Source organism: Colletotrichum higginsianum, chromosome 2, assembly GCF_001672515.1.
Source record: "Colletotrichum higginsianum IMI 349063 chromosome 2, whole genome shotgun sequence".
Classification (NCBI taxonomy): domain Eukaryota; kingdom Fungi; phylum Ascomycota; class Sordariomycetes; order Glomerellales; family Glomerellaceae; genus Colletotrichum; species Colletotrichum higginsianum.
In genome coordinates this window covers 2,201,025-2,228,970 of record NC_030955.1, presented here as the reverse complement: position 1 = coordinate 2,228,970, position 27,946 = coordinate 2,201,025, and the positions used below count along the sequence as shown (strand labels likewise).

General features: G+C 58.0%; 6 protein-coding genes across 6 annotated transcripts; 3 read left to right on the top strand and 3 right to left on the bottom strand.

Annotated features, from left to right (window-relative positions):
• Positions 1 to 113: 113 nt before the first annotated feature.
• CH63R_02423 (Heat repeat protein) lies at positions 114 to 5,246 on the top strand (the record flags this gene model as incomplete). The annotated part of the gene is made up of 7 exons (XM_018297398.1): positions 114 to 208; positions 308 to 1,167; positions 1,227 to 2,211; positions 2,266 to 2,496; positions 2,549 to 2,795; positions 2,857 to 3,167; positions 3,227 to 5,246. 7 exons carry the CDS (start codon positions 114 to 116, stop codon positions 5,244 to 5,246), a joined length of 4,749 nt encoding a protein of 1,582 aa, XP_018162214.1.
• Positions 5,247 to 5,687: 441 nt separating this feature from the next.
• On the bottom strand, positions 5,688 to 7,854 carry CH63R_02422 (uncharacterized protein; the record flags this gene model as incomplete). Its single annotated transcript, XM_018297397.1, has 2 exons — positions 5,688 to 7,246; positions 7,311 to 7,854. 2 exons carry the CDS (start codon positions 7,852 to 7,854, stop codon positions 5,688 to 5,690), a joined length of 2,103 nt encoding a protein of 700 aa, XP_018162213.1.
• Positions 7,855 to 9,924: 2,070 nt separating this feature from the next.
• CH63R_02421 (PH domain-containing protein) lies at positions 9,925 to 14,205 on the bottom strand (the record flags this gene model as incomplete). Its single annotated transcript, XM_018297396.1, has 1 exon — positions 9,925 to 14,205. One exon carries the CDS (start codon positions 14,203 to 14,205, stop codon positions 9,925 to 9,927), a length of 4,281 nt encoding a protein of 1,426 aa, XP_018162212.1.
• A 7,639-nt stretch (positions 14,206 to 21,844) lies between these two features.
• CH63R_02420 (uncharacterized protein) lies at positions 21,845 to 22,339 on the top strand (the record flags this gene model as incomplete). Its single annotated transcript, XM_018297395.1, has 1 exon — positions 21,845 to 22,339. The coding sequence occupies one exon, from the start codon at positions 21,845 to 21,847 to the stop codon at positions 22,337 to 22,339; it is 495 nt and encodes a 164-aa protein (XP_018162211.1).
• A 1,413-nt stretch (positions 22,340 to 23,752) lies between these two features.
• Positions 23,753 to 24,775, top strand: CH63R_02419 (uncharacterized protein; the record flags this gene model as incomplete). Its single annotated transcript, XM_018297394.1, has 1 exon — positions 23,753 to 24,775. One exon carries the CDS (start codon positions 23,753 to 23,755, stop codon positions 24,773 to 24,775), a length of 1,023 nt encoding a protein of 340 aa, XP_018162210.1.
• An 852-nt stretch (positions 24,776 to 25,627) lies between these two features.
• CH63R_02418 (uncharacterized protein) lies at positions 25,628 to 26,218 on the bottom strand (the record flags this gene model as incomplete). The annotated part of the gene is made up of 2 exons (XM_018297393.1): positions 25,628 to 25,868; positions 26,139 to 26,218. The coding sequence occupies 2 exons, from the start codon at positions 26,216 to 26,218 to the stop codon at positions 25,628 to 25,630; spliced, it is 321 nt and encodes a 106-aa protein (XP_018162209.1).
• Positions 26,219 to 27,946: the final 1,728 nt, after the last annotated feature.

The following is a 27,946-nucleotide window of genomic DNA, read 5'->3' as shown; positions in this document are numbered from 1 at the left end:
AGCAGCAGCAACAACACCACCCCCGTGCCCCTCGGTGTGCCCCTCGGTGCCCCTCATCCAATTTTCATAGTCACTCGCCGTGCATCTCATCAACTCCAAGTTATGACAAAGCGATGAAGCAGGATACGGCCCCCCAGTACGAGAGCTTCGTCAACCCGAGTGACTTGCTCAAATGGGTTGAAGAACAGCCGGAGGAGTCATGGACTTCGTAAGAGAAAATTCCAGCCCTTCCAACCCCCCCTTCCCCGTATTGCAACTGTAGAAAATGAATTAACATTTCCCCCCCTTCTTCTCCCCCCCTGTTTAGTACAGCCCAGCATGTGTTTGACCACCTCTTGTCCCTGGCCGCCCAGCCCAAGGGCGTCTCAGGCAATTCCTGCGTGAAGCTCTGCGGATTCGTCGAGCAGAGCTCCAAGTCAGACAAGCCGGCGCTGCGCCAATGGGCCTTCTCCGACCAGCCCAGCCTGCGGCTGTTCAACTTCTTCATCAAGTGGAACGAGACGGAGCAGCACCGCTCCATGAAGCTGGTCCTCGACCTGCTGCCGTCTCTCATTCGCCGCAACCCGGACCGGGCCGTCGCCGACGCCGTCAAGACCACCGTCCTTGACACCCTCATCTCCATCATCGGCCCGCAGTCCACCAAGCCCCTGCTCAAGTCGTCGCTCAAGGCCATGGACCACTTTGCGTCCAAGTCCGTCTTCACCGTCGAGGACATCGCCGACAGCTATAGGCGCACCCAGCCGTCGTGCAGCTGGGAGTCCGACATCGCTCTGTGGCAGGATTTCTTTGGGCAGATGCTCGACTGGATGACCATGCACTACGTCTGCCCCACCGCAGGCAAGTTCATCGTCACCATCTTCAGGGCCCTGCGGCAGCGGTCGTTGAAGAACCCGCAAGCCGCTGGCACCGAGCAGTTCAGCGTCGAGACGTGGCTCCGCTGGGTGCAGGCCGCCATCTCCAAGACGCCGTCCCTCCTGGAGGGTATCAAGACGTATGTCTTCCTCCCGCTGTTCAAGGACGAGCGCAAGGACTCGGTCCAGATCCTCGAGCAGATCAACAGCATGTGGTCTGCGTCTGGTTCCGCCGTCGCGGAGCTGAACACGTTGGCCCAGTTGAACCTTGCTGTGCTTGAGGTGGGCAAGAAGGTCGGCATGGTTGAGGAGCCTGGTATGTCCCGTGAACCCCCCTGAGTGATGAGCACCATTACTAATGTACAATCGACGAAGGTGCCATTTACAGGGAAGAGTCCTCCTCGGTAGTTTTGGAAGAGACCGTCCTCGAGAGAGTGCTCTCGCATCCTTCCCACGAGCTGCGCTCGCTGGCGCTGTCTCTCATCATCGCCTCTCCCTCGACGACGAGGCCCTACTCTCCAGTTGCCCTCCGTCTCTTACAGATCCACCTCCCCACGTACTTTTCAGAGTCGGACGCCAAGTTCCGCATGGAGGTGCTGAGCAAGTTGAAAGATATGTTCAAGCGGAACAGAGGTGCTATCTTCATCCTCCACAAGAGCTTGGCTCGTCTCAAGGCGTTCGACGGGGCCGCCGCCGCGAACGGTGCACCAAAAGCCCCTCCCAAGCCGCCAAAACAGGCGAACCATCGCACCAATATCCTGTTCTGGCCTGAAGACAAGCTGCGGGAAAGCTTGAAGCAGCACGAGGAGTTCCTCGCATGGTACATTGGCTTCCTGCGCTCAGAGTTGATCCCTACGGCGTCCTTCCAGCGTCACTTCACTTCGTTGAGAGCGGTCGCATTCATCCTTAAGCTCGAGGCCGACCTCGCCAAGACCTGGGAGACGGAGGAGGATGAGACTCTTTTCTTCAGCCTTTTCGACGAAAAGTGGACGCGCACGCTTCTCGACCTCATCATGGACCCCTTTGACGACGTGCGAGAAAATGCCACTGGCGTCTTGAAGAGCCTGTTCGCCGACGAGCGCTTCAAGTGTCTCGTCGGCACTCGGGGTGTTTCGCCCACGCTCGAGGAGTTCTTGTTGAGGGCCGAGGATATCGCGCGGAAAACGGCCCGCGCCGACCACGCCGACGGTGTTGCCCGGACGAACGAGTTGCTCTTCAGGTTCTACGACGGTAGGGACGTGCAGGTTGCGCACATCTCCAAGCTGGCGGATCTGCTTGAGAACAAGCTCGCATTTGCTGAGGCCGATCTTGGCAACGCCGTCTTGGAGGCGCCTGTTCACGGCTATTTCGCCTCTCTTCGGTGAGTACGGGCCAAGTGGAATGTCTATTTGGTCAAATCGACTGACCATACTAGCTACATCTGGCAAGCCACTGCCGACATGAGCTTCTCACCATCCGACCTCGAAGCGATGTCGGTCCTCCAAGACCGCATCGTCAAGTGCTGCCAACGTATCTGGGCCGCGGTCAGGGATATTCTCTGCGATGACTCTCCGGAGGGCCATCTGCCGCAGGAGCTGGAGGACCTCGAAGGCCTCGACACGAAGGACCTGCTGAGCTACAGCTTCCGTGCCATCCATGAGTCAAGGTAAGTGGTACCGCCTCGAGACTAGAAGGCACAACTGACGGTACCCCCCCAGCGCCCTGATGCGTGTGATGGTCCTGCCGCTCAAGACCAAGGCCAAGGAGGGAATACTACGCCCCTCGACGGAGCTCTTCGCCACCGTCGGCTCCCTGACCTTCGACCAACTGTCCAGCCTACGACACCGCGGCGCCTTCAACACGGTCTCGCTATCGTTCGCGACGTGTTGCCAGCTGGTCAAGCACCTAGACGACTCGAAGGCCAGTCACGAGGGAGGCGAAACACTCCTCGATATCTGGTACAAGGTACGCGGCCCCCTATTTCCGTTGTAATACCATGACATCAAAATGTTCACTCCCGTTACAGGGAACCAAGGAGTGCATCTTCGCTCAGGCCTCTACAACTCGACGCTCTGCCGGCATCCCGGCCATGGTTACGGGTATAATCTCCGCCAACGCCGCGCAGCCGTCCTTCGACAAGGTCATCGAGGAACTCGTAACGATTGCGCAGAAGCCCGCCTACAACTCCGAGTCGGACGGCTCCAAGCTGCCGCAGGTGCACGCCCTCAACTGCCTCAAGGACATCTTCAAGAGCTCCTTCATCACGCAGCTCGGCAAGTCCGCGCCTCACATCCCGCAATGCCTCGAGCTCGCGGCCAGCAGCCTCAAGTCGGAAGTGTAAGTCGAAGCCCCCGCCCTTCTTTCATTCTCGGTTCCCCCCCTGACATCCTACCCAGCTGGGGTATCCGCAACTGTGGCCTCCTCTTCCTCCGCTCCCTTCTCGACAACCTCTTCGGCACGAACGAGAGCAAGGCCACGCTCGAGGCCGGTTGGGACGGCAAGACCACCCGCCTGCAGTACCACAAATACCCCATCCTGCCCAGCGTGCTCCTGAACCTCCTCCGCTCCGGCCGCGAGGTCATGAAGCCCACCACCCTAGGCAGCACCATCGCAGCCGAGTCCGTCTTCCCGGCCCTCGACATCGTCCGCCGCGCCGGTCCCCCCGACGCCTCGCGCGACGAGCTCTACGACCTCGTTGCTGGCTACCTTGCCAGTCCTGTCTGGCACGTCCGCGAGATGGCCGCGCGAGCGCTGTGTTCGTTCCTGCTCAAGGACGACGACTGGGTCGCCGCCGCCGCCGCCATCGTTGACGCCTCGCTGGCCGCTGTACCCGCAAGCAGGAACAATCACATCCACGGCGCGCTGCTGACCGTCAAGGCCGTCTTCGAGCGGCTATCCGACGTCGCCCCGCAAAAGCTGGCGTCCGCCATCCCGCGCCTGGCTGAGATCCTCAGCAGGATCGAGCCCAGCGACCCGGAATCTTTCGGGAACTGCCCGGACATCCGCGCCGCGTACCTCGAAGTCCAGAACCTCATCTCTCTCTTCGCCCTCTCGCACCCGTCTTCCTCACCCACCACCACCTCTGAGTCCACCGCTCGGCCTCCGCAGAGCGCTCTCCTCCGCACCCAGCTCGCCGTCGCCGCGGTCCATGCAACGCAAACTGCCACCACCTCCACCTCTGCCTCTGCCGCCGCGTCCCTCCGCGAGATCCTTCTGTCGACAAGCACGACCAGCGTCGAGGCGACAATCACAACGCTCGAGACCCTCGCCGCGATCCACCACCCGCGCCTCACCCCGGAGGCGGCAGCATCTTATGCCACGCTGTACACCGACGTGGCCCTCTCCACGACGCACCCGGACTCCCGCGCGGCGGCCCTCGACAACCTCGCCGAGGTCCTCGACCTCGTTCTCTCATCCTCGAACACCGAGCAATCCCTCGCACATCTCCTGCCGTCCCCGGAGAAGCTCACCGAGCTCTGGCAGGATCTCACCTCAAAGACGATGAACCCCAACCTCTCCAACGCCGTGGTCCGCGTCAGCGGCCCCATCATGGCGACCCTCGTCTCCTCCTCCTCCCCGTCGTCGTCGGCTCCTACGGAATCCCTTGCAGGATGGGGTCGGATGATGTCCTCGGCCCTCCTCGACTCCCGCCCCTTCGACACCCGCATCGCCGCGACGGCCTCCCTCGCCTCCTTCTTCTCCTCGGCGTCCCCGCTCCCGACCGCCGACGGCGAAGCGGCCTACCTACCCGCCCTGGTCGCCCTCTACGACGCCCTCAACGATGACGACGACGAGGTCCGCGACCTGGCCTCCGTCTCCGCGAAGCACATCCTCACGCAGCCCCTCGCGCCCCTGGACGCCGCCTCGAGGCTGCTGACCCGCATCGCCGCCACCTACCGCGATGCCCCCGCGTTCCACAACCTGCTGGCCGCCCGCCTGACGGGCCATGCGGCGCCGGACGGGGCAGACGCGTGGGAGCCCGCGGGGGCGCAGCTCGCAAAGGCCCTCCGCTTCGATGACTCCCTCTTCGCCATCGAGGAGCAGAACCTCTTCATCGACGAGGTCCGCGAGTCGAACCGCTGGGCCGCCGTCCTCGAGGACGTCTTCTCCCCCTCGTCGCCCGCGGTTTCTTCTTCGTCCACCGCCCTGACGGAATGGACGTCCGCCGGCCTCGACTCCCTCCTGGACATCACCTCCCCCGCCGATCGAGACATCGCCGCCGACGACGGACCCCTAGGCTGGGCCTCGGACCCGGAGGTTTACGCCGTCTGCGCGCGCATCCTACTCTGCGCGACGGCGCTGGCCAGGGCAGGCGCGGCCGGATCGGAGCTGCTGAGGAGCAAGCTGGAGCGGTTCCGGAGCGCGGGCCAGCGCGCGAGGCTCCACGGGTTGCTGCTCGACGAGGCGGTCGTCTAGGGTAGAACGGGGCCGATGTCTCACTCGTGACGCAGACGGGACAGGGAGGGGGGATGGAGACACAACCAAGATTTTTTTGTCTCTTTTTTCCCAGGTCATGTGGAAGATCAAAAGTTGTAGAGTGTTCAAGTTTTGGTTTAGATATGCTTCGTATACAATGCTTTTCTAGAATAGAATTGAGAAAATGTGACACTCAAAAACCAATGGCTAGATGAAGAAAAAAAAAAAAGAGGAAAGAAAAAAAGGCTATGACGCCCCGACGCCGTTGGATGCTTTTTGTCATCTCGATTCTCATCTCTTCCTCCCCCTCCTCCTCCTCCACCTCCTCACTTCTTCTCGCGTAATGCGCTGGGTATCCTGTTCTGACTTGCCTTGCTCTCTCATGCGGGGTTGATTACCTTGATCGCCAGTCTTTCACGCCCCTCCCAAACACCCGCGTGTTTAGTTGGACACCGTGTGGGCAACCTTCTCTCCGGGCACGCTCAGCGACGAGTCTTGCCTTTTGATCCCGCCCAACTTGCCCATCTTGACCACGAGCATGGTGTTCTGACTCTGTAGCTGGCCGATTTGCTCCTTGAGGATGTCAATCTCCTTGAGCGCGACGTCCCGCTCGGTCCTGACACGCTCGAGCTCTAGCGCGAGGTTGCTCTTCTCCTCCTTCTCAGCCTGCTTCCGGCGCTTCTCCTCGGCCTTGCGCTGCTCCTGCTCGCGGCGCTGCTCGAGACGCTGCAGATCGCGCTTGTATTTCTCCTCCTGTTTGGTCATTTCCCTGTCGTGCTTCTCGCGCAACTTGGCCAAGTTCGCCGCCTCCTTCTGCGAGTCTTGGTCGCGCTTGCTGGACATGCGCTCCTGCATCTTGTTGATCTTGTCCTGCATCTTCTGACGGCGCTCTTGGAGCTTCCTGAGTTCCCTCTCGTGGTGCGAGGACGTCTTGGACCCCTGGAGGGAACCGGCACCCGAGCCCGACGAGTGCAGCGACAGCGTGTCGGGCTGGGTGATCTCGGGAGGCGGCGTTACGGCCTCGCCCTCATCCGTCTTCTCGACAGCGGAGGCGAAGCTCCGAATCGACGAGGTGTCGCTTTCGTTCGTGTCGTCGTCGTCCTCCTCCCCTTCTTCCTCGGCTATTGAGCCGGTGGTGCTCGGGGTCTGGAATATGCCTGGCAGTGCGTAACCGTCCGGGATGCGGCTCGCTACCACGGAGCTGGCCATACCGAACGCTCCGGAGATGATGCCGTATAGTCCATTGCTGCTGGGGACGGAATTGTCCCGTGTCTGTGCCGAAGGTTCAGGTACCAGATTTGATGTTGGTTGTTTAGCCACCTCGACGGGGGAGGCTTCCTTTTTGTCCTCGGCTTGCTTGGCGCCTTCTTTGACCTCCTCCTGCTCGGTGTCCGAGGTGGCAAAGTCATCGGCAGTCTTGGCAGACATCCACTTGATGAACTTGCCGGCGTCTCCTATGATGCCTCCAGGCGTACCTCGATCGATCAGGAAGCGGGGCACGTTGCCGCCGGGGTCGCTGCGGGTGACCATGAGCCATTCAATCGACCTCGTTCCCTCATCTTCGAGGCCCTCGCCAGTGTGTGCAGCGTCGTTTCTGGCTGGGGCGCTGTCGACAGATGTGCCGCGGTGGCGGCCGTCGCCATCTGCCGCCTTCTTCGCCGCGCGGAGGACGGCTTCCTTGCCCATGGACTCGGCCACCGCCTGCCGTTCCTTTGCGCCTTCTTGGCTGAGGTCAATGGAGGAACGCGCACGGGTGATGGCAGCAGGCTTGTCGGACGGGATTTCGCGGATGATTTCCACCGACTCGTATTGGCCTCGGATGTAACCCTGCCTTTCGGCGCACTCGGGGTGTACGCAGGGTTTTGAGACAATCATGAATGTCCTGAGCGGGCGCTTGCCGGACTCTGGCGGGGCGTTGCCGGAAAAGTCGGAAGTCAGGAGCAGGGTCACAAAGTCTCTCGGAGCGGTCGGGCCCGGGAACTGCGCCGATAATTGGAAAACTGCGAGGGGGATATTGTCAGCCAACGGCATCATTACTGCCAATGGTGTGTCGGCGAAGCTCACCCTCCATCTTTCCAGAGCCTTCGACGACCTCGTGCACCACACGCTTTTCGGCACCAATGCCGCGGATGGCGCCGGCGCCAGGGCCGCTCTGGGCCTTCATGGACTCGGCAAACTCCCTCTCGAGGCCGAGCTTCCACTTCTCGAAAGTCAGGCCGTCGTGGACGCTGCGGCGGGCGAACCAGCTGCCCTTACCGTCCTTGGAGGCAAGCTTGTAGACGTTGATGGCGAGCGGGTTGTCCCTCGCGTTGACCTTGACCTCCTTCCACTCTTTGGACAGATCCTGAGACAGGCGCAGGGCGGTGCCGGTGGAACGCTGGGAGAGGGATCGATTGATGTCGGCAACGGGCAGCGGGGGATCGGTGTGGGAGCGAGTGCGGCCTTGGGAGGCGGTGGCCTGCTTGACGACGGCGGGGACGGGAATGGAGTCGACGATAGTTTGGGCGTCGGCAAACACTTTCGTCATGAATTCTTTGGGGTCCTCCTGGGCAACGGATTCCCATTTCACAGGCGCGAGGCCCTTGAAGGGCTCGTGATGCGGCGCCATCGCGGTTGTGTTGCGAAGGGTTGCGGTTGGCGTTGGCGGCCGAGGGGGGGAAATATTGGGGTGTATGGTGTTTTAAGAAGATGTCATAGCCCAGGCCACCCGACGAAACCGAGAAAGGCCGATCGATGGTGTAATTTCGTACCGTCAAGTCAGTATGGAGGCGGACGGGTTATTTGCGAAAGTCGAGTGGTGCTAATTTGGAACCGTCTTCGGGGTCCGGAGGTGACCGAGGGGTAGTTTGTGATCACTAAGATGGGAAAGGGGGATTGTTCGTGGTCGTGGGGAAAGCAAGGTAGATGCCGTTAGGAGAATGGGGACGAACGGCTTATTGATTGCTTGAGTGTGTGTTGGAGGGGTGGTTGACTGCGGTGTAAATAAAATGGGGACGAAATAAAGCTTCGATGGTCCAGAGTGACCTGCAGAGATGCCCCACGTGTGGCTTAATAGAAGGACAAAAGTCGGGGGAATAGTTGAGAGGGAGGATGTGGTGGGTGGTGCGTAAGCCACAGTTGTGCCTGTCTGTGTTGAAGGTGCAAACAATTGAAAGCAAGGTAGGTAGGTAGGTACTAACGATACAGTAAGAACAACGTCAACGGCATGGGTTCGCAGCATGCCGAGTTTCACTCACAGGGTACGAATCAAGGTGCGGTCTGACCTCGTGCTGTGAGTTGCGTAGTGCAGGTACAGAGTACTCGCTACTCGCTATTACTTCCTGACTGACGTCTATCGGCCCCTCGGGCGGAGCTGTTGCTCCTCCATGTTCCATCAAGTCCCGTCATGTCTCTCTGTCGGGGGGACTCGACTCTTGCACCCCGATGCTGTCTGTACTCTTTCTCTGTCCCTCCCCATGCGTGCGCAATCCTGCTGCAAACCTGAACCCCCCATTTCCTTGGGAATGGCATCGTTGCCCAGGCTCCCAACCACAATAACCTGCTCCTCCCGCTCCTCTCTTGTTCCTCCTTCCCTTACGCGGGTTCGCACTTTTCAACCCGAAGCCCGGCGCTGACGTCACCCCCATGTCCTTGCACCCTTCCCTTGAGAAATGGGCCACACTCCCTTGCCGAGTACGGATATAGGTAAGGTAGGTAGCGAAAAGGGAGACATTCCTTACCCCCGTTCATCCCGACGTCACCAATTGGTGGCCGTGGTATCCACTGCCCCGATGAAGGCGGCCGATGAGTGGGTCCGTGGCGCTAGCGATCGTCTAGAAAACGCGTATTCTGGGCTAGACCTCCGTCTCCTCGGATCCCTCTCATTGGAGACCGCTTCCCGCCGATGAAGTCAAGTGCGGCTCACCTCTCTCTGTCGCTGGACAAAGACCTCGTTCTAGACGGCCGACCTACGTCGCCCAAGCAATTGTCACCCGACTACCTGCGTCCTGTACTGTACGTCTTCACAACCTACCTACATCCATCTCGACATGGAGGGGTAGGGGGGGTTGGGGTTGCTTCGTCGCATTCTCTCTCATCTTACGTAGTCGGTCCATCTGCCTGGGCCACTTCTATTCCTGTCGCGTACTTTCCAGAGCCGAAAGGCACGTGAGATCTTCACCCTCTTTCTCCGCTGGGGCAAACTGATCCGGGGTATGAACACGCGATTGAGGCACGATGTCACTGATGCCAATTGTGCCTGGGACCTTTTCTTCTTCTATCCTACATACTAGACAGTCAATTCCTGTCACGTCGTCATGATCTACATCGTACAGTCTACACTAGTTGCTGTCCAATCCACCCCTATGCGAGCCCGGCCGTGATAGCCGGGACGCGACCTCTATCTAGTCTCTCGCCTTTAACGGTGTTAGCTAGTAGCCTCTATGTTGCCCCGATCCAGCCACCCGAGCGATGTATGCCCCGCAGTTGTTGGTAATCTAACCACTATCTGGTTCGACGGTTCCAGTCTACACACGATGCCTCCAAATCAATGCTCGCAAAAGGAGGGAACTCGGACGTGTGTTGTAAAATGTCGAAAATCAATGATTATCCCTCCCTAAATGGAGACAAAACAGTAGACTGTGAGTGTTGACGAAAACCTCCACTATTGCCCAATGCCCATGCGAACCCCCAAACTCCTCTACAGGCCCGCCAACGAGTTCCGCTCACTCATCAACGCCTGGTGATCCATCTTACAACTCCCGCAGTATGTATCGTACCATTCGCGCAACGTCTCCTTCTTGTCTTCGTCCATGGTGGCCGTCATGACCTTCTGGCTGCCGCTCCGCTTCGTCTTGGTCTTGTCCTTAGTGTCCGCCCCCTTCTCCTCCAAGACCGTCTTGAGCTTGTCGCAGCGTACGTTCTCGTCCGCGAGCCAGTTCTCCCACTCCGACTGCACCATCTCCCGCTCGATGCTGTTGACGATTCGCATCGCGACGAGCAGGTCGTGTCGGTACGACCCGAGTCGCTGCCGCGTCCGCCGCAGCCGCCGTGCCGTTGCTCGGCTCGTGGCCGACGACAATGTCGACCCTGCGTCCTCGTATGGCGCGTCAAGATCGGTGGCGTTGGCGACAAGCTGGAAAGTGCTGAAACTGCGGTTTGTTAGCGTAAATGTTCTCTCACATAGTCTCGCGCTTTCAACTTGCCATGCGCTGTCCGCGGGCCAACTGCTGTTGTGCCCCACCGCCCCCGTTGCCTCGCCCAGGTCTGCCATGTAGATGGCCTTGCTCATCACCACGTTCGGCCCAACCCCGACACGGCCCATGAACTTGGCTGCCCGCCTCTCCGTCCACCACGTCGAGCTCTCCTTAGAAGTCAGCGCGATGTTTGTAAACGCGCTGACGGCAAGTACGAGAAGGATGAGCCTGTGGGCCGTGACCACGCTGAAGAGCGTCTTCACTGCCGCAATGGCCCACATGATGAGCGACGTTACCGCGCTCTCGCCGAACGAGCGGAGCGTCTCCAGCAACATGGCGGTCAGCGTTCGCGGCTTGATAAGCTGCTTCTTGGACGCCGCGGCGTCGGCTGGCGAGAACACAACGACCTGAGTCTGCTGCCCAATGTTTCCGTAGACCTGGATTGCCCGTTTCGTTCGACTGTGCGGGCCCAGTTTGCGCACCTGGTCAGTTGCGACGTCCGCGAGCTCTTCAGCGTCGCCCTCGGCATCGTTCAGCGCCTGGCGCTCGACCAGGTTTTTGGAGAAGGTCGGCACCTTGGACCATTCGACCTTTGTGTAAATCGCCAGCTTGCACTTGGACTTGGCCACGTGTGTGATGACAACCTTGGTCACCAGTTTGAAGTCCTGCGAATGCGGGAGATGCCATGCCGTCTTGGTGTGCGTGACGACGTACGTGACATGCTCCTGGAAAATATCCATTGTCTGGCTGTCGACGACGTCCACCGTCTTGGGTCGACCGATCATGTCTTTGTAGTCGAACTTAAAGTGGAATTCCCGCTTCATCCGACCGTGGTCTGCGAGCGCCCACGGGCCCTGGGCAATCTGCTGCGCTCTCCGCTCAAAGTAGAGCTTGGGAAAGACGAAGCTCTTGTCTCCAAAGAGCACGTGGAAGCACGCCTTGGCGCTGATCTCGAAATGTCGTTCCGCCACCATTCTCTGCATGTCTTCGGGTTCGAAAATGACGGGATGCGTGGGCAGCTGCACCTTGGGAGTATGCCGAGAGCCTGGGCCCGACACGCGAAGCCGTGGTCCAAACTGGCTCTGGCGTCTGGCGGGACGGCCAGAGTGTGTACCATCGTCAAACGGCGTATTGGAGGAAACCTCTTCCCAGCTCTCGACGCTCGGGCTGCGTTTGCTGTAATCTTCGTATTCGAGGCTGATCAGGGCCCGGATGAGCTCTGACAGCTCCAAGGGCTCCTCCGACTGGAGGTCGTCGATGAGCAGGTTCAATCTGGCATGCAGGAGTGGGAGATTGTCCAGGAATATCTTGATGGTGATTCTGGTGAATCCCGTCTCGTTGCCATCCTCGCCGAGGTGGAGGAAGATGAAGTCGCATTCCTTTCCAGGCGCTGCCGTGACCTCGGCGATGATGTCGAGGCTGATGGCATAGGCGACGACGAGACCCAGCTGCTGCCCGTAAAAGTACATATTGTCGGGGGTGATGTAAATCCGACCGTTACCCGCAAGCCCCTGTCCATGTGATGGTGAGTCTTTACCCGTCGAGCTTGACCAAGCAGCCCGGAAGACGAGGACAAGCTTTTCGTCGAGGGGAACGGTAGGGAAGAGGATGCGGAACTGGTGATGTTGGATCCTTAACTCTGGCGGGTAACCCGGGGGGAAAGTCTCGGCCGGCTGTTTGAACGGCATGTGAGGCTGGTTGAACTTCGCATCGACACTGACTGTCTTCCTATGTCCGGCTGTGGGGGTCGCGGGCTTCTCCTCTCCGGGTTTGCCCACCTCTCGGACGACTATTCCGAAAGGGTTCTCTTCGAGCAGACCGGGAGTGCGAGGACGGCCCGGGCTTGACCCGTAGACGGTACTCCATGCACTGCTTCCCCAGTAGTTGGCGAGGACGGCGGTGGGCATGTGGCTAGTATTGTCCCCTCCTATGCCCCTGTCCACGGAGAACATGACAGCCGTCCGGCTTAGGTTGGTCGCCGCAGGGGGCCTTGCCAGCGTCAAAGGGGCCAAGGTCCCATGGACTGGGTCCAGGGCAGGTAATCTTGAGCTCGACGAATTCTTTGACCCGCCTTGGGGAGGAGAAGGGTATCCGGGAAGGTGACCGTGGTTTGCTAACAAGCCCGCAATGCCGCCACTACCCGGTGCAGCAGCGGCCGCCACCGCGGCCTCGGCACCGGCTCCAAAGGTCGCTTTTCGGTGGAGATCTAGCTTCTGGATAATCCTCGCCGCATGGTCGCGATTGCTTTCCCCCTCTTCACGAACCATTTCCCGGCCCAGATCCCGACCCAAAGCGGTGATGGAGCGACGAGAGGCGCTGGCGTTGACGTCGAAACTAGCGCGGCCGGCCATGTTGCTCTCTGTCCCAGGAACCGGAAGTGTTCCAGCCCTGTCAAAGGTTGGTGGTGCAGGTTCCTCGCCCGCAACCATCGCGTCCAGGGATCTAGCTGAAAACTCCGGAAGAGGGGGCGGCGTGATGGAGAAGGCAGGGTCGGCTCCAGCAGGTGAAGAGCTGCTGTCCCGGTCCATGCTGGCCTCAAACGCTCGCTTCTTGGCAACTTCGAAGACTTCAAGCCACTCTGTGAGCTGGTTTTGGGTCTCTGCCTGAAGAACGAGGGTCTGGCTTTTGGTCTTGACCTCGAAGCAGAACCGGCGATCTTCCGCGACGGCTGGTTTGGCATTGCACAGAAGAACGCCAATCTCGTCGCCTTGCAGGACACCTTGGGGAGCGTTGATCAGCCAGCCAAAGATGCCATCCCGACAATAATACCAGCGAGGAACCCAGTTCGACCTGGCCGGTTTTCCATAGAGCGTCTTGAGGAAGAGCCAGCCCTGTTTCTCCGAGACGACGGCAGAGCTCTCTTGCGGCTGGACACTGACGGGGCCTCTGGAACCGAGGAACTGAACGGTCGACGCGCTATAGTCCTCCAACTCTCGGGATGGCTTGAAAGCCTGGAGGGTACTTTCCCCGATGTCGCGGCGAGCGATCTGCAGCTCCCTCTTGAAGACGAACTCTGTCGTTTCCATCTCCCGTGACCAGCCGCGAATGCGGTCCATCTCCGAGCCCCACTTGGTCGACACGGCAGCGGCGTCGCGCGACCGCTTCATCTCCTTCCAGAAGTCGGAGCTGACACGAACAAGGAGCTTGTCCAAGCTGAAGCGGATCTGGGGTGCGAGCTGGCAAAAATCCATCGAGACCTTGAGGTACGCCTTGCGCGTCTCGTACACGGCGAACGCTTCTTCGCGGATGGCAGACGGCTCCTTCGTCTTGGACTGGCTCATATAACGAGCCATGGCCTGGTCAAAGTTCCTCTGGGTGTGCTCCAGGACTCTCCTCACCTCCTTGAACGAGCGCAGGTCGGCGGCGACGAAAGAACGAATGGGTTCGACGGAAATGGTATCCATCTTCCGCACGGTCGACATAATCTGCGTCCACCACTCCTTGGATCCATCGCTGATGCGGCGCAGAGCGAGCAGTGTGTAATCGTGGTCGATAATGGCATCGGCTGTCGCGGCGGGGGGGAAGATCTTGGACAGATAGGTGTTGACGCTCTCCTCGAGAGCCAGGATGTCACGAGTGACGCGGGAGGTGGAGCGGACATAGTCGTCGAGCCATTTCTCGACGTTGTCAATGTGTTCCCCGAAATGCTGAGCGGTAGACCGAAAGGTCGGCGAGTCAAGAGATGCTTCGTTCAAGCCAACGGGGATCGCAGGGCTTGTTTGTTTCGGGGCCGGAGTGGTCGTCGTTGCAGCGCCGGGGGCGGCCGCCGGAGCGGGCTCGGTCATCGTATAGGGGGGTGGATTAAGGCGACTTGGAGTCGGTCGGGTCGCAGTCTAAGGGGGGTATCATGGGCGTCTATGGAGTCTAGTATGCATGCTCGAAAAGGTTGGTTCGATAGAGTAATGCGAAGGGAGGCGAGGCCACAGGAACCAAAAATGTTTGGCGAAGTTGTGATGACGTCGGCGAACGCCGCGTTTGGGAGGTCGCAGCTTTGGGAGGTGTGCTGTCAATGTCAAGCCTCGCTTGCTCGTCTGGAGAATAGGCTGAAGCCGGCCGAAGAGAGGACCAATGGGACAGCCTCGCTTTGTGCTTCACCCAGGTCAGTCTTGACTGGCCGGTCCACTATAGACTCGGCCGAGAGCACCCCGCGGATCGCTGAAGGCATAAGGGACTTGCACCCACTTTCACCGTGTGCCGTTCTATTAGGTACCGTTTTTTTTTATAGCTCGGTAATCCAGCGGGAAGAAGTGGCCAAAGCTCCCCCCCTAGTGCCATTCCATGCCATTGACTGCACTGACAGGCCAAACGGTCTCTTCCAAACCACAAGCTTTGCGACGTTTCCCCGTCCTACAACACGACTTGCGGCCCTCTCGCGGAACAAAACTGGGGCATGGTTTGCGCTTCATAAAGTCTCAAAGCGACCTTCTTCCAATCTGGTCCGAGAGAGTTCATGGACCTCGGCAGCGGCAACGGCATTTGGCACCCTACGAGCCCGATCTCGACTCGGCCATGCATCATTCCTGTCGGTCTTCATATAACTGACTGGCCGCCCCTAATCCGAACCCGTGAAACGACTCGGGCAACTAAGCGGTTTAGTTCCCTCAGGAGCAGGTTATGCTTGCCTCGTGCCACATCATGATACTGTCTCGCCCCCCGAGGCCTAACATGCGCACAACCACACCTGCCTTACCGTGGCGTATTGCCGTGGCCTGTGGCATCGGAGCACTCAGGAGCACTACTGCCATCTGCCGTCGAGATTGAGTCATGGAGCAACTCGACGAGACACGCCAATGTAGCTGTCGTCAGATATTCGACAAGGACAGAGCGTCGTCGGAAGGCTCAACAAATCGGTTCGGGCGTCGTGATGGCTCTGCCGTGCCAACCTCGTCAAACTTAGTCGAGCTTCTCTGTTCGAAACACGGGGTCACGATGACTGGCCGGGACTTCGCCGTTATTGCGACACACTTCCCAACCTCACCCCAGACACTGGTCCGTTTCCGCCACAGGCTCATCTGGGTGGGTTTTCTTGGTGAAACAAAATCCCATCATCGATCGACACTTTGGGGTAAACAACTGCAATAACATCATGCTGGCCCAGGTTGGTGGCTAGTATGGATTGCCCCGCGGCCGTTTTACACCGCGTCGGAGCCGCGTGGCTGTCAGTGTCGACAACCTGAGTGCCTGGCAGCAGACCAGACTGTTTGGTGTCCTGTGCCAACGTCTAGGGGAGGGCTAAGAGGGTCAAGTCAATGCTAAAATGCCGACCATCAACGAGTCAACACCCGTCGTTTCCTGCGGGCAGCACAGCCCCTCAGCCCCTCCCGTGTGGCCTCTCTCATGCAGTATCGAGGTGCGGCGACCACTAACAGGCACCCGGCTTCAATCGATCAGCGGGTCTCTTGCATTGGCTGCATAGCAGCAGAATCCATTTCAGCTGCTCAAGGATGCAACTTTGTGCCCAACCAGGGGGCGGCCGTATTCGGCACACCACTGACACGTTAAATCGCCTGCGTTGTGCATCTCCCCATACGCATTTCTCTGGAAACCTCCCAACACATCCAAAGAACTGCTATGTCCCCGGTCCCAGATACCTTGTACCTACGGTTTCCTCCGGGGCAGTTCCTCCACACACCCTCACCAGCCTCACAATGCCTGCGCCACACGCGGATCGTCAATGGTGGGGTTCTCCCCCCTGGCCGGCCGGTAGTCCCTGTTCTTTTTTTGGACAATTTCGGAGCTTCGAGATCTGGGGAAACCTTCACACAGTCGGCTCACGACGTCGCCATCCGACCGTCAGATACAGACACGCAAGGCCTCGTCGTTGATGTTTTTTTTTTTTGCTTCCATCCCCCCACCGCCCCTCTATCATCGTCATTCACCGTGCAGGCCTTTAGTCTGCCCGATATAGTCTGCCCGGCCATTTTTTTCGCACCCTATGCTTGCTTGACGTGGCCGCGCTCTGCACTCGCTGCAGCTCCAAACCGGTTCAGGCACGATAGTCGGTGGCGACGGTTGACACAACCCCATCTCTACGACCAGGAATGTCCTACTTTGTTGTGCCTACATCAACCCTTACAAACGTTTCAGGGTAACCCGGTACACCACATGTACAACGTTGACCTGAGGGATGGTTGAACCGTCCTGCCTCCTTGGCCGGCTCAAGCCTATCATGCCAATCTGGCCGCTCGTGGGCCTGGGTCAGTACAAAAGCTGGGATCGAATTGCAAGACAAGTATGCCGTCTTGCAGCAGTCCCGGTTTCTGGTTTCAAGGTACAGTACGAAATACATCATGTCCGTACTTCTTGGTGTCGTTCGACTTGACCCCAAAAACCGAGGGATTTCCTCCCGCGCAACCGTACGGCAAAGCAAGGTTTTCGGATCGCGGGTCCAGCCATGGGGGTAAGGATCAGCCTTGGACTGCGGCGACACCGGAACCGACACGGCTCGCGTGGCTTGGCACCTCTACCCTCAGTGGACTCGAGTCCGAAGCCTACCTGCGCGTTTCTCTCGGCGGGTATCCTCATGTGATCCCACGTCAAGTGACGATACCGGCGGTCACGAGCTTTAGCGGGCTTGCGCGCACTGGCTGCTGCCAGGGGCTGACGACTCGATTGCTGCAGGCTCGAGATGCGGCAAACGGCGGTCCCTGCCTGCGTCAATGGCAGGCGAGTGGAAGGCCGCGGGGGCCAAAAATAGGCAGTCAGCAGACTAACAAGTCGCAACATTGCCGCCACAGCGTTAGAGGCCAACGCCTGCCGGGACACATCTCCACTGCATTCGCTTATTCGGCTCCACGACGCCTCGATTGTCGCCTCCTGCCGCGTCTACCACCGAACAACCGCCGCCCTCCCAGGCGAGCATTTCATTTCCGTCCGAGGTGGCATTGCAAGATCCCCACGCTGGCTCGCCGCGATGCCACCGAGTCCAGGTTCAACAAGAACCAAGCTCGTCAACCCGCTTGGTGAAGGAGCCGATTTCGCCACAAAACCACTTTGCCGCGGGTGGACGACCAGTTTTCGGCAGACAACGATTGCGGCTGTCCTTGTTTTCGCGCTCTGGATGCTTTTCAAGCGATACTTCCCTCGTGCTTGAGTCGATTTCAAAAGGTCGGCATCTAGAAGACTCGATTGGATGGCAGATTTATTGATGCCAGATCCCAATCCGCTCCCGATGTCCCTCGAGAACGGCTGCTCATATAGCCGGGCACCTGCGAGCAAGACAGGCCCGTTCCCAATCTGGACATGTTGGTCCGTCTTGTACGAATATGTAACTCTCTCCTGATGCCCATGGCCTTGCATATTCTCCTGCCCCTTGGTCCTGCTGCGAAGCTGTTGCGCCATTAACAGGGTCAGTCATAATTACCCAGCCCGCCATCGCTGCACGCTCAAGGGGAGATGACTCGGAACAAGTTAACGATATGAGGCCCGGGTATTCTACAATTCGTGATTCGTCAAATATCACAGGTGAATTTCTGCATTTTTGCCAATCAACATCAAGGCACTCGGCCATTTCCCGCCTGGGCCCGCATCATCCGAATCTGGCCGTCAGCTCAGTAACCAATAAGACGGCAGAGACCAGCTTTTTCACAGACACACCTCAGCTCATCATCCGCCGCTAGCAAGGGCGGCAACCTTGCAAGAAGCCATTTACAGGCTGTCGTTGCTCGACGTCTACACAGGACACCCTCGACCGACCATTCTCCCTACCCCACAGCCAGTTGGATCCCGTTCTACTGTGAAGGACCAACCCCCTTCGTCTCGATGTTCATGCGAAGGAAGGAAGGAGGACAGTACCACGCTTACAGAACCGCTCTACACGCCAGTCCGGACACTAGACGAAATAGCAACTCTGCCACCACAACTCGCCGCGCTTTATGGTGCCATGCCCCATTCCCAAGTGGAGACCGGCTGGGATGACAGGCGGGTGAAGCTGGGGATGGTTTCTTTGGCGGTTCTATCAACGGGCTCTTGGGCCGCTCCAATCATGCTACTGCCCTGGTTCTCGACAAAGTCGAGCCGTTGCAGCAACTACTAGACGTGGTTATCTTGAGACCGAAAAAGGCCCAAGCTGCAGATGAGGGTGCCCAGTCAAAATCAGAGGTATGATGACAGGTAGGTTATTGGGGCTACCCGCCGTCGCGGCGACGCCTGCATCGTTTCATAGACGATCTTCTGCTAGGACCGACATGATGCAGGGCGACAGGCAGAAGTGACCTGTAGGCACATGCAAGTCATAATGCTACTGACATTCGAGACGTGTAGTGAAGACCGTCTGGAACACACAACTGGTCAACACCAAGGGCACCGCGGCCTAAGGATCACCAGAAAGGTAGGTCTGGCTGCTCATCTCCGAGACGGTCTCATCTCGACCAGCTTGGATCGTCCAGGGCAAAGTCCATGACGATGACGGCAAAAGGGGCTTGTCAGTCAATGGTGGCATGAAAGCCGTCCCTAATCTGACAAGTAGGAAACGAGCCACATACGATGTATCTGCAGGGCACCAAAAAGCCAAAGCTTGACAAAACTGGTCGGCCGCATAAGCGTAACCATCCAGCGGAAGTTCAGGGCAAGTTCCTAGCGGCGGACGGGTCGAGAGGCTTCGATTTCTCATGCACCTGCAAGATACGGCACAACCCCCCTCCCCTCGAAAAGCACCATCGCAGGTCTTCGCCAGCCCGGACCTGCGTGGGCTTGTTGTAGGAAAGCAGCATAATGTCACATAGTGTTCCAATCACGGTCACCCTCGCGACTAGTAAACACCTGCGATTCATGTGCCTCGAGCAGACCTGACGGCTCGCAAAAGAGCAAGGTGCATGGCTAAGGAACAGGCCGGTCCTAATCGCAAAATGATGTATCGAAAAAAAGCCCGCGGTGGGGAGACGACATTCAAAATGGGTTGGGACGCCGCGGAAGCACAAATCCACGGCCCCGCCGTACCTAGTGGACTGTGGTGGTTGCATTCGAAAGGGTGGTTAATGCCGTCTTGTTAGACGAAGCGCCAGGAGCTCGACGCGGACGGGGAAGTCGTCACGAAGTCGCCTTTTCTTTCTCTCTCTCTCTCTCTCTCTCTCTCTCTCTCTCTCTCCACCACCCACCTCAGTTGAGCTTGCTGCCCAGAGGTGTGGATTAGCAGCTATGGGGCTGGGACAGACCCTGTAGTAGCCCAAACAGGGGTTGCTATCCCACTGAGATACATGTGAAAGGAGGCGGCTGGATTTGGTGGGTGCCGGCAAGCAGGGGTGAGCCCTTTGGAATATCGGGAGCAGAAACATTCCTGACAGCTGTGACAACTTGACAAGTGTCGGTTTGTTTCTTTTCTGACGAGCCGCTGTCCGGGGAGACTCTGGCAGCAGCCGGGTTACGGGTACTAACTAATACTACTGACGGTTCGTGCAAGGGCAGACGACAGTGAACCTCGGCCATGTCTCTCCTCGGGCGTGCCTCCAGCCGGCGAGACACTGATTCAGGACCGCAAGTCAGACTCTCACGACGGTTGGTTCCTCGCAGGGTCGATCGAATTAGGAAAATGGGCCGTGGACTTTTGCAGGTGCAACATAGCACAGAAGAGGGGAAACCATAGCTAGGTACGGCAGAGGGCATCAACGGTACCGCATCTTGGGCCCGCGGGTGGCGGCAAGAGGACGATGAGAGCAAAGAAGAAACCCGGCAAACCGGACTTCCATGCCATGGCTCCACCGGGACATGAATACACAGTAAGGTGTGCTTACGAACACGACGACTTACTTGCCGTGTCTGGATTATAGGCAGAGGACGTAACAGGTCGCCACCAAGGTGCAAGGCTCGAATTCTGGGCGGCGGATGTTTTCTCTTCGCACAGACCACGGACTCCCAAGCCGCCCGGTTTACGAACACAAGATCTATCTGTACAGGTAGAGGCCTACAAAATCTAGACTCGCTCTCATTCGAGACCGCCTCAGCTGGCAGCTGAATGGGGGGGGAGAGGCCACCGCGCGCCCACAGCACCGCACCGCACCGCACCGCACTGCACTGCATTGCACCACACCACATGGCAATGCGACGTCCGGGCCATGACGTCTAAACTCTATGGTTCTGGGCCGAGGTAGCTGAGCCTGGGGAAAAGTGAGAAAGAAAAGAAGAAGAGCCAAAAAAGAAATTCATCGTGGAGTGCCCAAGTGGGTTGGTTTGACAGGCTGGCCGCTTAACGGGCTACGGACGACGGACCCTAAAACGAGCCACAGGCGCCTCACACAGACTAACTGACACTACACTAGCTGACTAGAAGAGAACAGACCAGAAAGTCCGGGATACGGCATCTCGCAACTGGGGCCGGCTGTTCTGCGAGGCCATGAGGCTTGCGTCTGACTGTCCGGCGGCGGTGGCTTTCGATGTGTCTGTCTTATCGGTTCAGCTGGGTATGTTTCCTTTCTGCGGGTTCCGACGGCTCCCATTCGCCTGGCCTTCTCGGATTCTGTCATTAAGCATATGCAAGTCGCAGCACAGCCCCTCGTCGTCTGTTGGATTTCAGTGGTTTTTTTTTATTTTTGTTTTTTTAAGACGGGGGCTTCTTTTTCGCCGCCGTCCCTCTCCGCTGTCGCTTTTGCTCGGTTGGATTCATGCAATGATGAGTTGAGTACCTAGGGATAGGGTGTCGTACTCGAAGTTCGATTATACTGTACCACATGATTTACAACTCGCTTCGTTTTTCCCATTGCCGCCAACCGAACCTGTCGCAATTCTCGGAGGCGGGGGGGACGCGCACGACAAACTCCAACTCTGTAAGCAACTTGTCACCCTTCGCAGACTTTCGGTCTGCAGGTAGTTTGCTTTTTTTGATTATTTTACCCATGGGCCGAATCGATCAGGATCAGATCAGGATTGGAATCGGCATTGGGATCAAGGGTACGGTGCAGAAGTCTGTTCTGACCCAGGCTCGCACCCGTACCCGTACCCAGGCCCATAGGAAACCATGTCTTTGTCGCCCAGCCCTACCCGGGGTCGCCTTGAAATGCCGAGAGCGGTGTCTCTCTTTGTTGGCAGTCTGTTGCCCCCCTTTCGCCTGGGGGGTTTGTCAGTACATCGTCCCCTTCTCATGCTAAAGGTAGTCAGTTGTTGGCCGACATTTGCAGGGTTCAGTGTTCCTCGGGACGTCGAGACCCATAAGTGACTGTGGCGCACGCCCGGCGCAAGCCAGACCACGCACACTTGACGCATTGTCTGCGGCCGTCCCGTCAAAAGTCTAGCCAGGCTAAGCCGTCATGGGAAACGCTTTTGTAAAAACCCTTTGCAAAGGGGGGGGAGCGGGAGTCGATTCAACGAGACTGACGGGGCTTGGCCTGGTCCTCGAGGATAACGTTCCGGCTCAACGGGCGGCCAGCCTGACCGAATTGCTGACTACCTACCTACTTGTACACTACTTGGGTACTTGTACAGTATTGATAGGCCATGACTAGGTTTCATGGACTACAAACTCTCGACGGAGACGAGAAGCCCAAGTGGCAGCACCGAAAAGAAAGTAGCGGCCCAGGCTTGCGGCGCGCGCAGACGACGGCACCCAAGCAAACATCGAATGCCTGGCCTGCTCGGGATGGCGATTCTTCGACGGACAATCCACCTGTCATGGACACGTCCAACTGCATCTCGGTCCAGGTTCGGTCGGCCGCCATGGGCCTCGGGATGCCTCAGTGGCTCAACTGGAGGCATCCGCCAACGCCAGCACCAGCACCAACGCCAACACCAACGCCAACACCAACGCCAACGCCAACGCCAGACCAGCAAACTGGTCGACTGCCAGACACTCCCATGGCACCAGCTCCGGCTCCCTCCCCGCTGTCGATGGAGCGTCGGGTGAGGCGACAAGCAGACCTGGAATCCGGCCCAGGTGGATGCATGCACCGCGCACCGGAACCACCATACATGCCGTGGCAGCCAGCCCAGTAAACTACCGTCGTCGGTCTGCCCTGGGCAGCGACGATGACCGATGAGAAAGTACCGAATCGCTGCTGGACGAAGGAATACATTCTAAAAGTACTCCCCACTAGGTACTTCCTAAGGTACCATGGTCCTACAGCAAGGAGCACCCGGTGCCTCAGGGAGATCCGATGCTACTGCACAGCGCGCTGTGCTGCTGCCCCCGCCGGCGTGCAGCGTTCCAAGGATCCTCGTCCTTGCCGTCCACTGCTGCTGTCACTCCGTCTCACTCACTGTCTAGCGCTGGCTCTCTAGGCTCTACAGTACAGTACACAGTAGGCTCAGACAGAGTTCTCAGTGTTCTGAGTTCTGATTCCATCCTCTCTCTCTCTCTCTCCACTTGCTCCTCTTGTCGCTCGAAGTCGCCTCGGCCCTCCGCCGCCACAACTTGTCACTCATTGCTTTACGAATATTCGTGCATATGTCGCGGCGAGAGAAGAGGTACCTTCCACACCCCTCTTCCTCCCCTGCCACTCCCTCCCCCCTCCCTCTTCTCTTTTCTTGCGCCCTCTCACTCGCTGAACAATTGACTTTGGAACGCCAGCCGAATGCACACCGGCATGGTCGAGGCAAGCGAGGAGGAGGATAGAGGGGGGGACCAAAAGCCAGAGCCCTTGTACCTAGTACCCTGGTACATGACCTAGCCGCCCATTGCACCCCTGTCCAACGCAGACGATCAAGTCTATGGGTACCCGGCCTTCACCGCAACCCCAGCCGCAGCGTACCACCAAGTGGGAGCAAGATGCAGTCACTAACCACATTCGCCCTTCTGTGATCGGGCCTGACTGCGCTGAACGGGGGAGGGGCGGATGCTCTCTCCCCTCTTGACTGGACACATAGAAGGGAGAAATAGAGGGCAGAGGGGCAGTGAGGCAGAGACAGACACACTGAGAGAGACAGAGACAGAGAGTGTGAGTGAGTTTTTGCTCGATTATAACACCCCACCACCCTCGCACCACATCTACTCTCTTTCTTCTTACCCTCCCTCCCTCTTCCTTCTTCACGACTTCCTCGTCCACCCTCTTCTTCTTCTTATTCGCGGTAGCAGGCGTGCAAGCCAAATAAACATCCCGTGTTGTACATCTTCTCGGGATCGCCCAGCTCCGTCACCACTTGTTTCTTTTATTACTTCATTTTCCCTCCCCATCTCTATATCCCCCTCCCTCTCCCCCCTCTCCCCCGGTTATCAAGGCGCCTGACCATCACTCATCAAAGATCAAGACCAAGACCGCCTCCCCCAGTCCACAGATACCACCAACCACCACGAAAAGGCCTTCTGCTACGACATAGCCCTTGACGATAACCAACCGCCTCTTTTTTCCATCTTCTTCCGTCTCACGCCCAAAATCGACTCTCGGTCTTCTCTTACGCACCCTCCACAATATGCCTGTTCAACTGCTACCCGCTTCCGCGGCGGCTTTTGCCCCGAGAGCCTCATCGGTCAACGTCGTGCTGGGATCCAAGGTCGAGCCGTGGTTGACCCAGACGCTGAAGCGCATTAACCGGGTTAAGCGTCCTCTCAACAGCGTCCCTCAACACCAAAGATGCCTGACGGAGACTCTGTCGTCGCCTGACGCCATCTGGACTCTTACTTCCATCATGCTCCCCAAGGCCCCGGAATCCGAATTGCGCCAGGACTCGAACCCACTCGTCGAGGCTTTGTTCAACTACCAGCTTCTCCATATCGAGGCCTATATCGTCCACGTCGACATGGTCCTGCGCAACGAGGTCGCCTTCAAGCTGACCACCGACTCGATAGACGCCCTTGTCGAGTACCACAAGGATGTCCACTGCGTCGACTCCAAGGCAAACCCGTACGACTGGCCAGAGAAGGACCAGCAGTGCAAGAAGCTGCACGAAGACTTTGTCCAGGCCATCAACAAGTTTGTCTTCCGCACCCACGTCTCCGCCCTGGAAGGTCTTGAGGAGGACGGTGTTGGCGAGCTGCTTTCCGGCAAGAGCGAGGAGGTCAAGAACAACATCATGGGCCTCATGAAGCCCCTGCTGCCTCCTCCTCCCCGCGTTGTCGATGTCATCAGACAGCCCCCCCTGCTCCCTAGCTCGCCCGCAAACGCAAGCATCTGGTCGCAACCCCCGACGCCGGCCCATCTGCCTACTGTCGACGCATGGAGAGTCCTGCCATCGAGCCCCAGCATCGCATCAACGTCTCAGGAATCAACACCCATCTGGGCCAACATCGGCATGAGCGAGGTCCAGATCCCCTCGCCCACGCCCTCGTTCAGCCAACCCTTCTCCACTGCCGGCTTCTACTACAGTGCACCGGCGATCACGGCACCCATCCCGGCGCTGCCGCTTCCCAGCATGTTCACGCCCCAATGCGGCGTGAGCGTTGGCTACGGCAGCTTCGGCTGGGATCGCTACCAGGAGTACGCCACGACCATGTGACAACCAACGCCCGTCACATCTGAGAGCTACCCTGTCGTCACGACCTCATAGCATTGCCAAGGCACGGTTTTGTCCATGTTTCCCGGAGAAGAGTTGAAGTCCTCTCGGTTTGCTCGGCATAGATTCCATCATCATCCACGGGGCATATCGGCGTTTTGCATCATCAACAGGGAAGCGAATTCGGTGTTGCGGGGACTCGCGAGGCCAACGGCGACGAAACAAAAAAGATACAATGCGGTTTTTTCTTTTCCTTTGTCGGCAGCAAGCGAGCGTCTGATCTTTTTTTTTTTCGTCTTTTCGATATCCGGGGAACATCTACAACCTTCACCACCGCCACCACTCACTTTGCCGCGAGCTCGGTCACTTTTTTCTTGTTTCTCTTTCGAATCATCTCATCAAGGGCTGGGTCCGGGGCATTTGAGTGCATTTTCACTTGGGGGGTTCTTGAATATTCGGCGACTTGTGTCTCGATTTCTTTCTCTTCATTTTCCTTTGAGTCTTGTCATCTAAACAAGAGGAACACGCAGCAATGCAACAACCCCCCGCTCGGCTCCAGGCCCGGAGCCCGAGACAGAAGAAATCGACATCCTTGGATTCTCGATTCCCCCGTTCTGGATATCGGTCCGGCTTTTTTCTTCTCTGTTTTTTCTCTCTTGTTTTTTTTTTTCTTTTCTTTTCTTTTTCGGATCAAGAGGCTTTCTTAGAGATACCCCCATCGGCATTACACTGGATCGGAAGATACCAACTGCTGCGCGTCTGCTTTCTTTCATTTCCTTGGGCTCGGGTTCCTGTCTTACGGATGATGGACGACGATCATTTCACGACGAATGACGACGATTCACGACTGCGCGCTCAGCGAACGATACGGATCAAGAGCAACGTCACTGCTACTGGCTCGATGCCGCGACACACGAACACTCTTGGTCTTCCTTCGCTCCGCACAGACTCTCGGATCTCCAATTTTGGCGGCGAAGACTTGCAACCAGGACTGGGTCCAATAATGGCAACGCTCTCTCGCAGAAGGTCGATCTGCAGACGATCATTTCGTAGCTGAGATTGGGCCGTGTCCGGAATACGGCCGTCGAAGCAGACACTGGATTGTCGACAGGATCTTGGCTGCAGCCGCCTCTCTCACACAACGGGGGTGGGTGAGGGCGGCTGACACGGGAAGTGAAGGAGAGATGGGAACAAATCAACAAACCCAAAAAGAAGCTGGGCATCGCAGAAAAGACATCTTGCAGGACAGGATACGATGCAAAGACCTCTTGCCGAAGCTTCGGACTCTGCTCTCACGACGATACCTCCCCGCCCGACTCGGCCGGGAACGACGAACCCACTCCCTAGGCCATGCTGATTACCCCACCCGGGCACAAGTACGATACAACGGGTCCTGCTAGTCGGGACAGTATGTGAACGGAACGTCGCTACCGGGTTGGGGGTCATTGCGTGGAATCTGGGGAAGGGGGGGTCGCGTCCGGTGGTAGCTTCGGGCTGGGGAGAGCCGGTCATTCGACGGAGACAAGAGGCGACACGTGGCTCGCTCTCATGCGTGAAAGCCCTCGTCCTCCGCCGCCGAAGAAGACTCGGAGAAGCATTCGATTGCTTGACGGAGGAAGGGGGCTGGAGAAGTTGCTCGGGAGACTTTTGGGGTCCGGTCCGGCCTTGCTGCGCAAGACGGGCCCAACTCTGAACTCGGTGGCAGAGGGCGCTGGAGACTCGTTTGGGTGGTACGGGAAACATGGGCGACTTAGCAACCCTGGAGGTTCTGGTCAACGTCTGGCTTACACGCAGCTCAATGGGTTATTTTGCATTTGAAGCTATTAGTTAATCCGAACAAGATTTGTTCAACCAAGACGTCTTTTTTTTCGCGTCGTGCCCTCGCGTGCCTAGAAATGTGGCTTGGGTGGTGAGAGGATTGGTGTGGGTCGGTTTACATCTCACAGCGGCAAGAGCAGAGCTTTCGGCAAAGGAAGAACAAACGAGACTCGATGAGGCGGTGTTGGGCAGGGAAGGTTCAAGGAGGCGGGTTGTTCCATGTATGAAGGGCGCTCGTCACTGAAAATGAACAACGTCTGAGCGTCTGTCGTCGATGGATGCATTGGTAGTAAGAGGGTGATTTACCGCTAGTCTTGGTCTGGGCGGACCTACCATGGCACAACGTGTAGATGGGATATGCAAACAACATGGACACTCACACAATCACACACACACACACACACACAGAGAGAGAGAGAGAGAGCCACACCATCCTCTCGGAACACGGCTCAGATGTAAAGTCGGCCCTTTGCCGAGTGACATGCGGATTAACAAAGAGGCCCTCACGGACGGGGAGGGGAAGCAAGCGTCTGAACGCCGGAGGGATTCTACGATGTAGGGCCAGGTTGGGGTAGGCCAGGTGTAACGGCGGCCAGATGGGTTCAGCCGGTCGCCGGGATAGGGGGATGGTTCTCGGCTTTTCGGGTACCGGACACATGAGTTGCCATGTTCCTACTAAGAGGGGCGGGGGGGAAGGCCGACGGGGAGGAGAGACGTGTGGGTATGGAAATCGGCAATGGAAGTGTCTCGGCCTCTCTCTCTGGTTCGGCTTGGATGGGGGGGGGGGGGGGGGGGGGGGGGCGTTCTTCTTCGTTTTTTTTTGGAGGGGGGATGCAGGCGAGGAGGATGGTATTCTAAGTCCATACACAAACTAAATTTTTTATGGGTTTGATATACAAGATTCGGGCTGGCAGCTATCACGGTTAAGAAGGGGGTGTGTAAAGGGGCGACGGTCGGCTGCACGGATGGCTGCTGGGAGGATGGATGGGCGCCCATCCGGCGTCGACATAAACTACGGGCCCCCGCGGAGAGGCGCGTTACGCGTCCTTGGCTAAAGGGGAGGGAGGGGGCAAAAGGTTTAAATCCAAATTGAAGGTCGTCTGAAGAAGGGGGGTTTTGGAAACGCGCGCCAAAGAAAATCCCGTGAGCTTGAGGGCGGTTTTTCTATGTTTTTACTTTGGTCGTCAGTAAGAACACGGAAAGGCTGCTTCCCACGAGACTTGGCAGCGTTTGTGCTGAACGGCGCATGAAGAAGGGGGAGGTTTTTTGCTCCGCGCTTAATTTCCATCTAGTCGTTCCTCGTCTTCTTGTTGTTGTTCTCTTGCTCTGTCTCTCTCTCTCTCTCCCTCCCTCTGT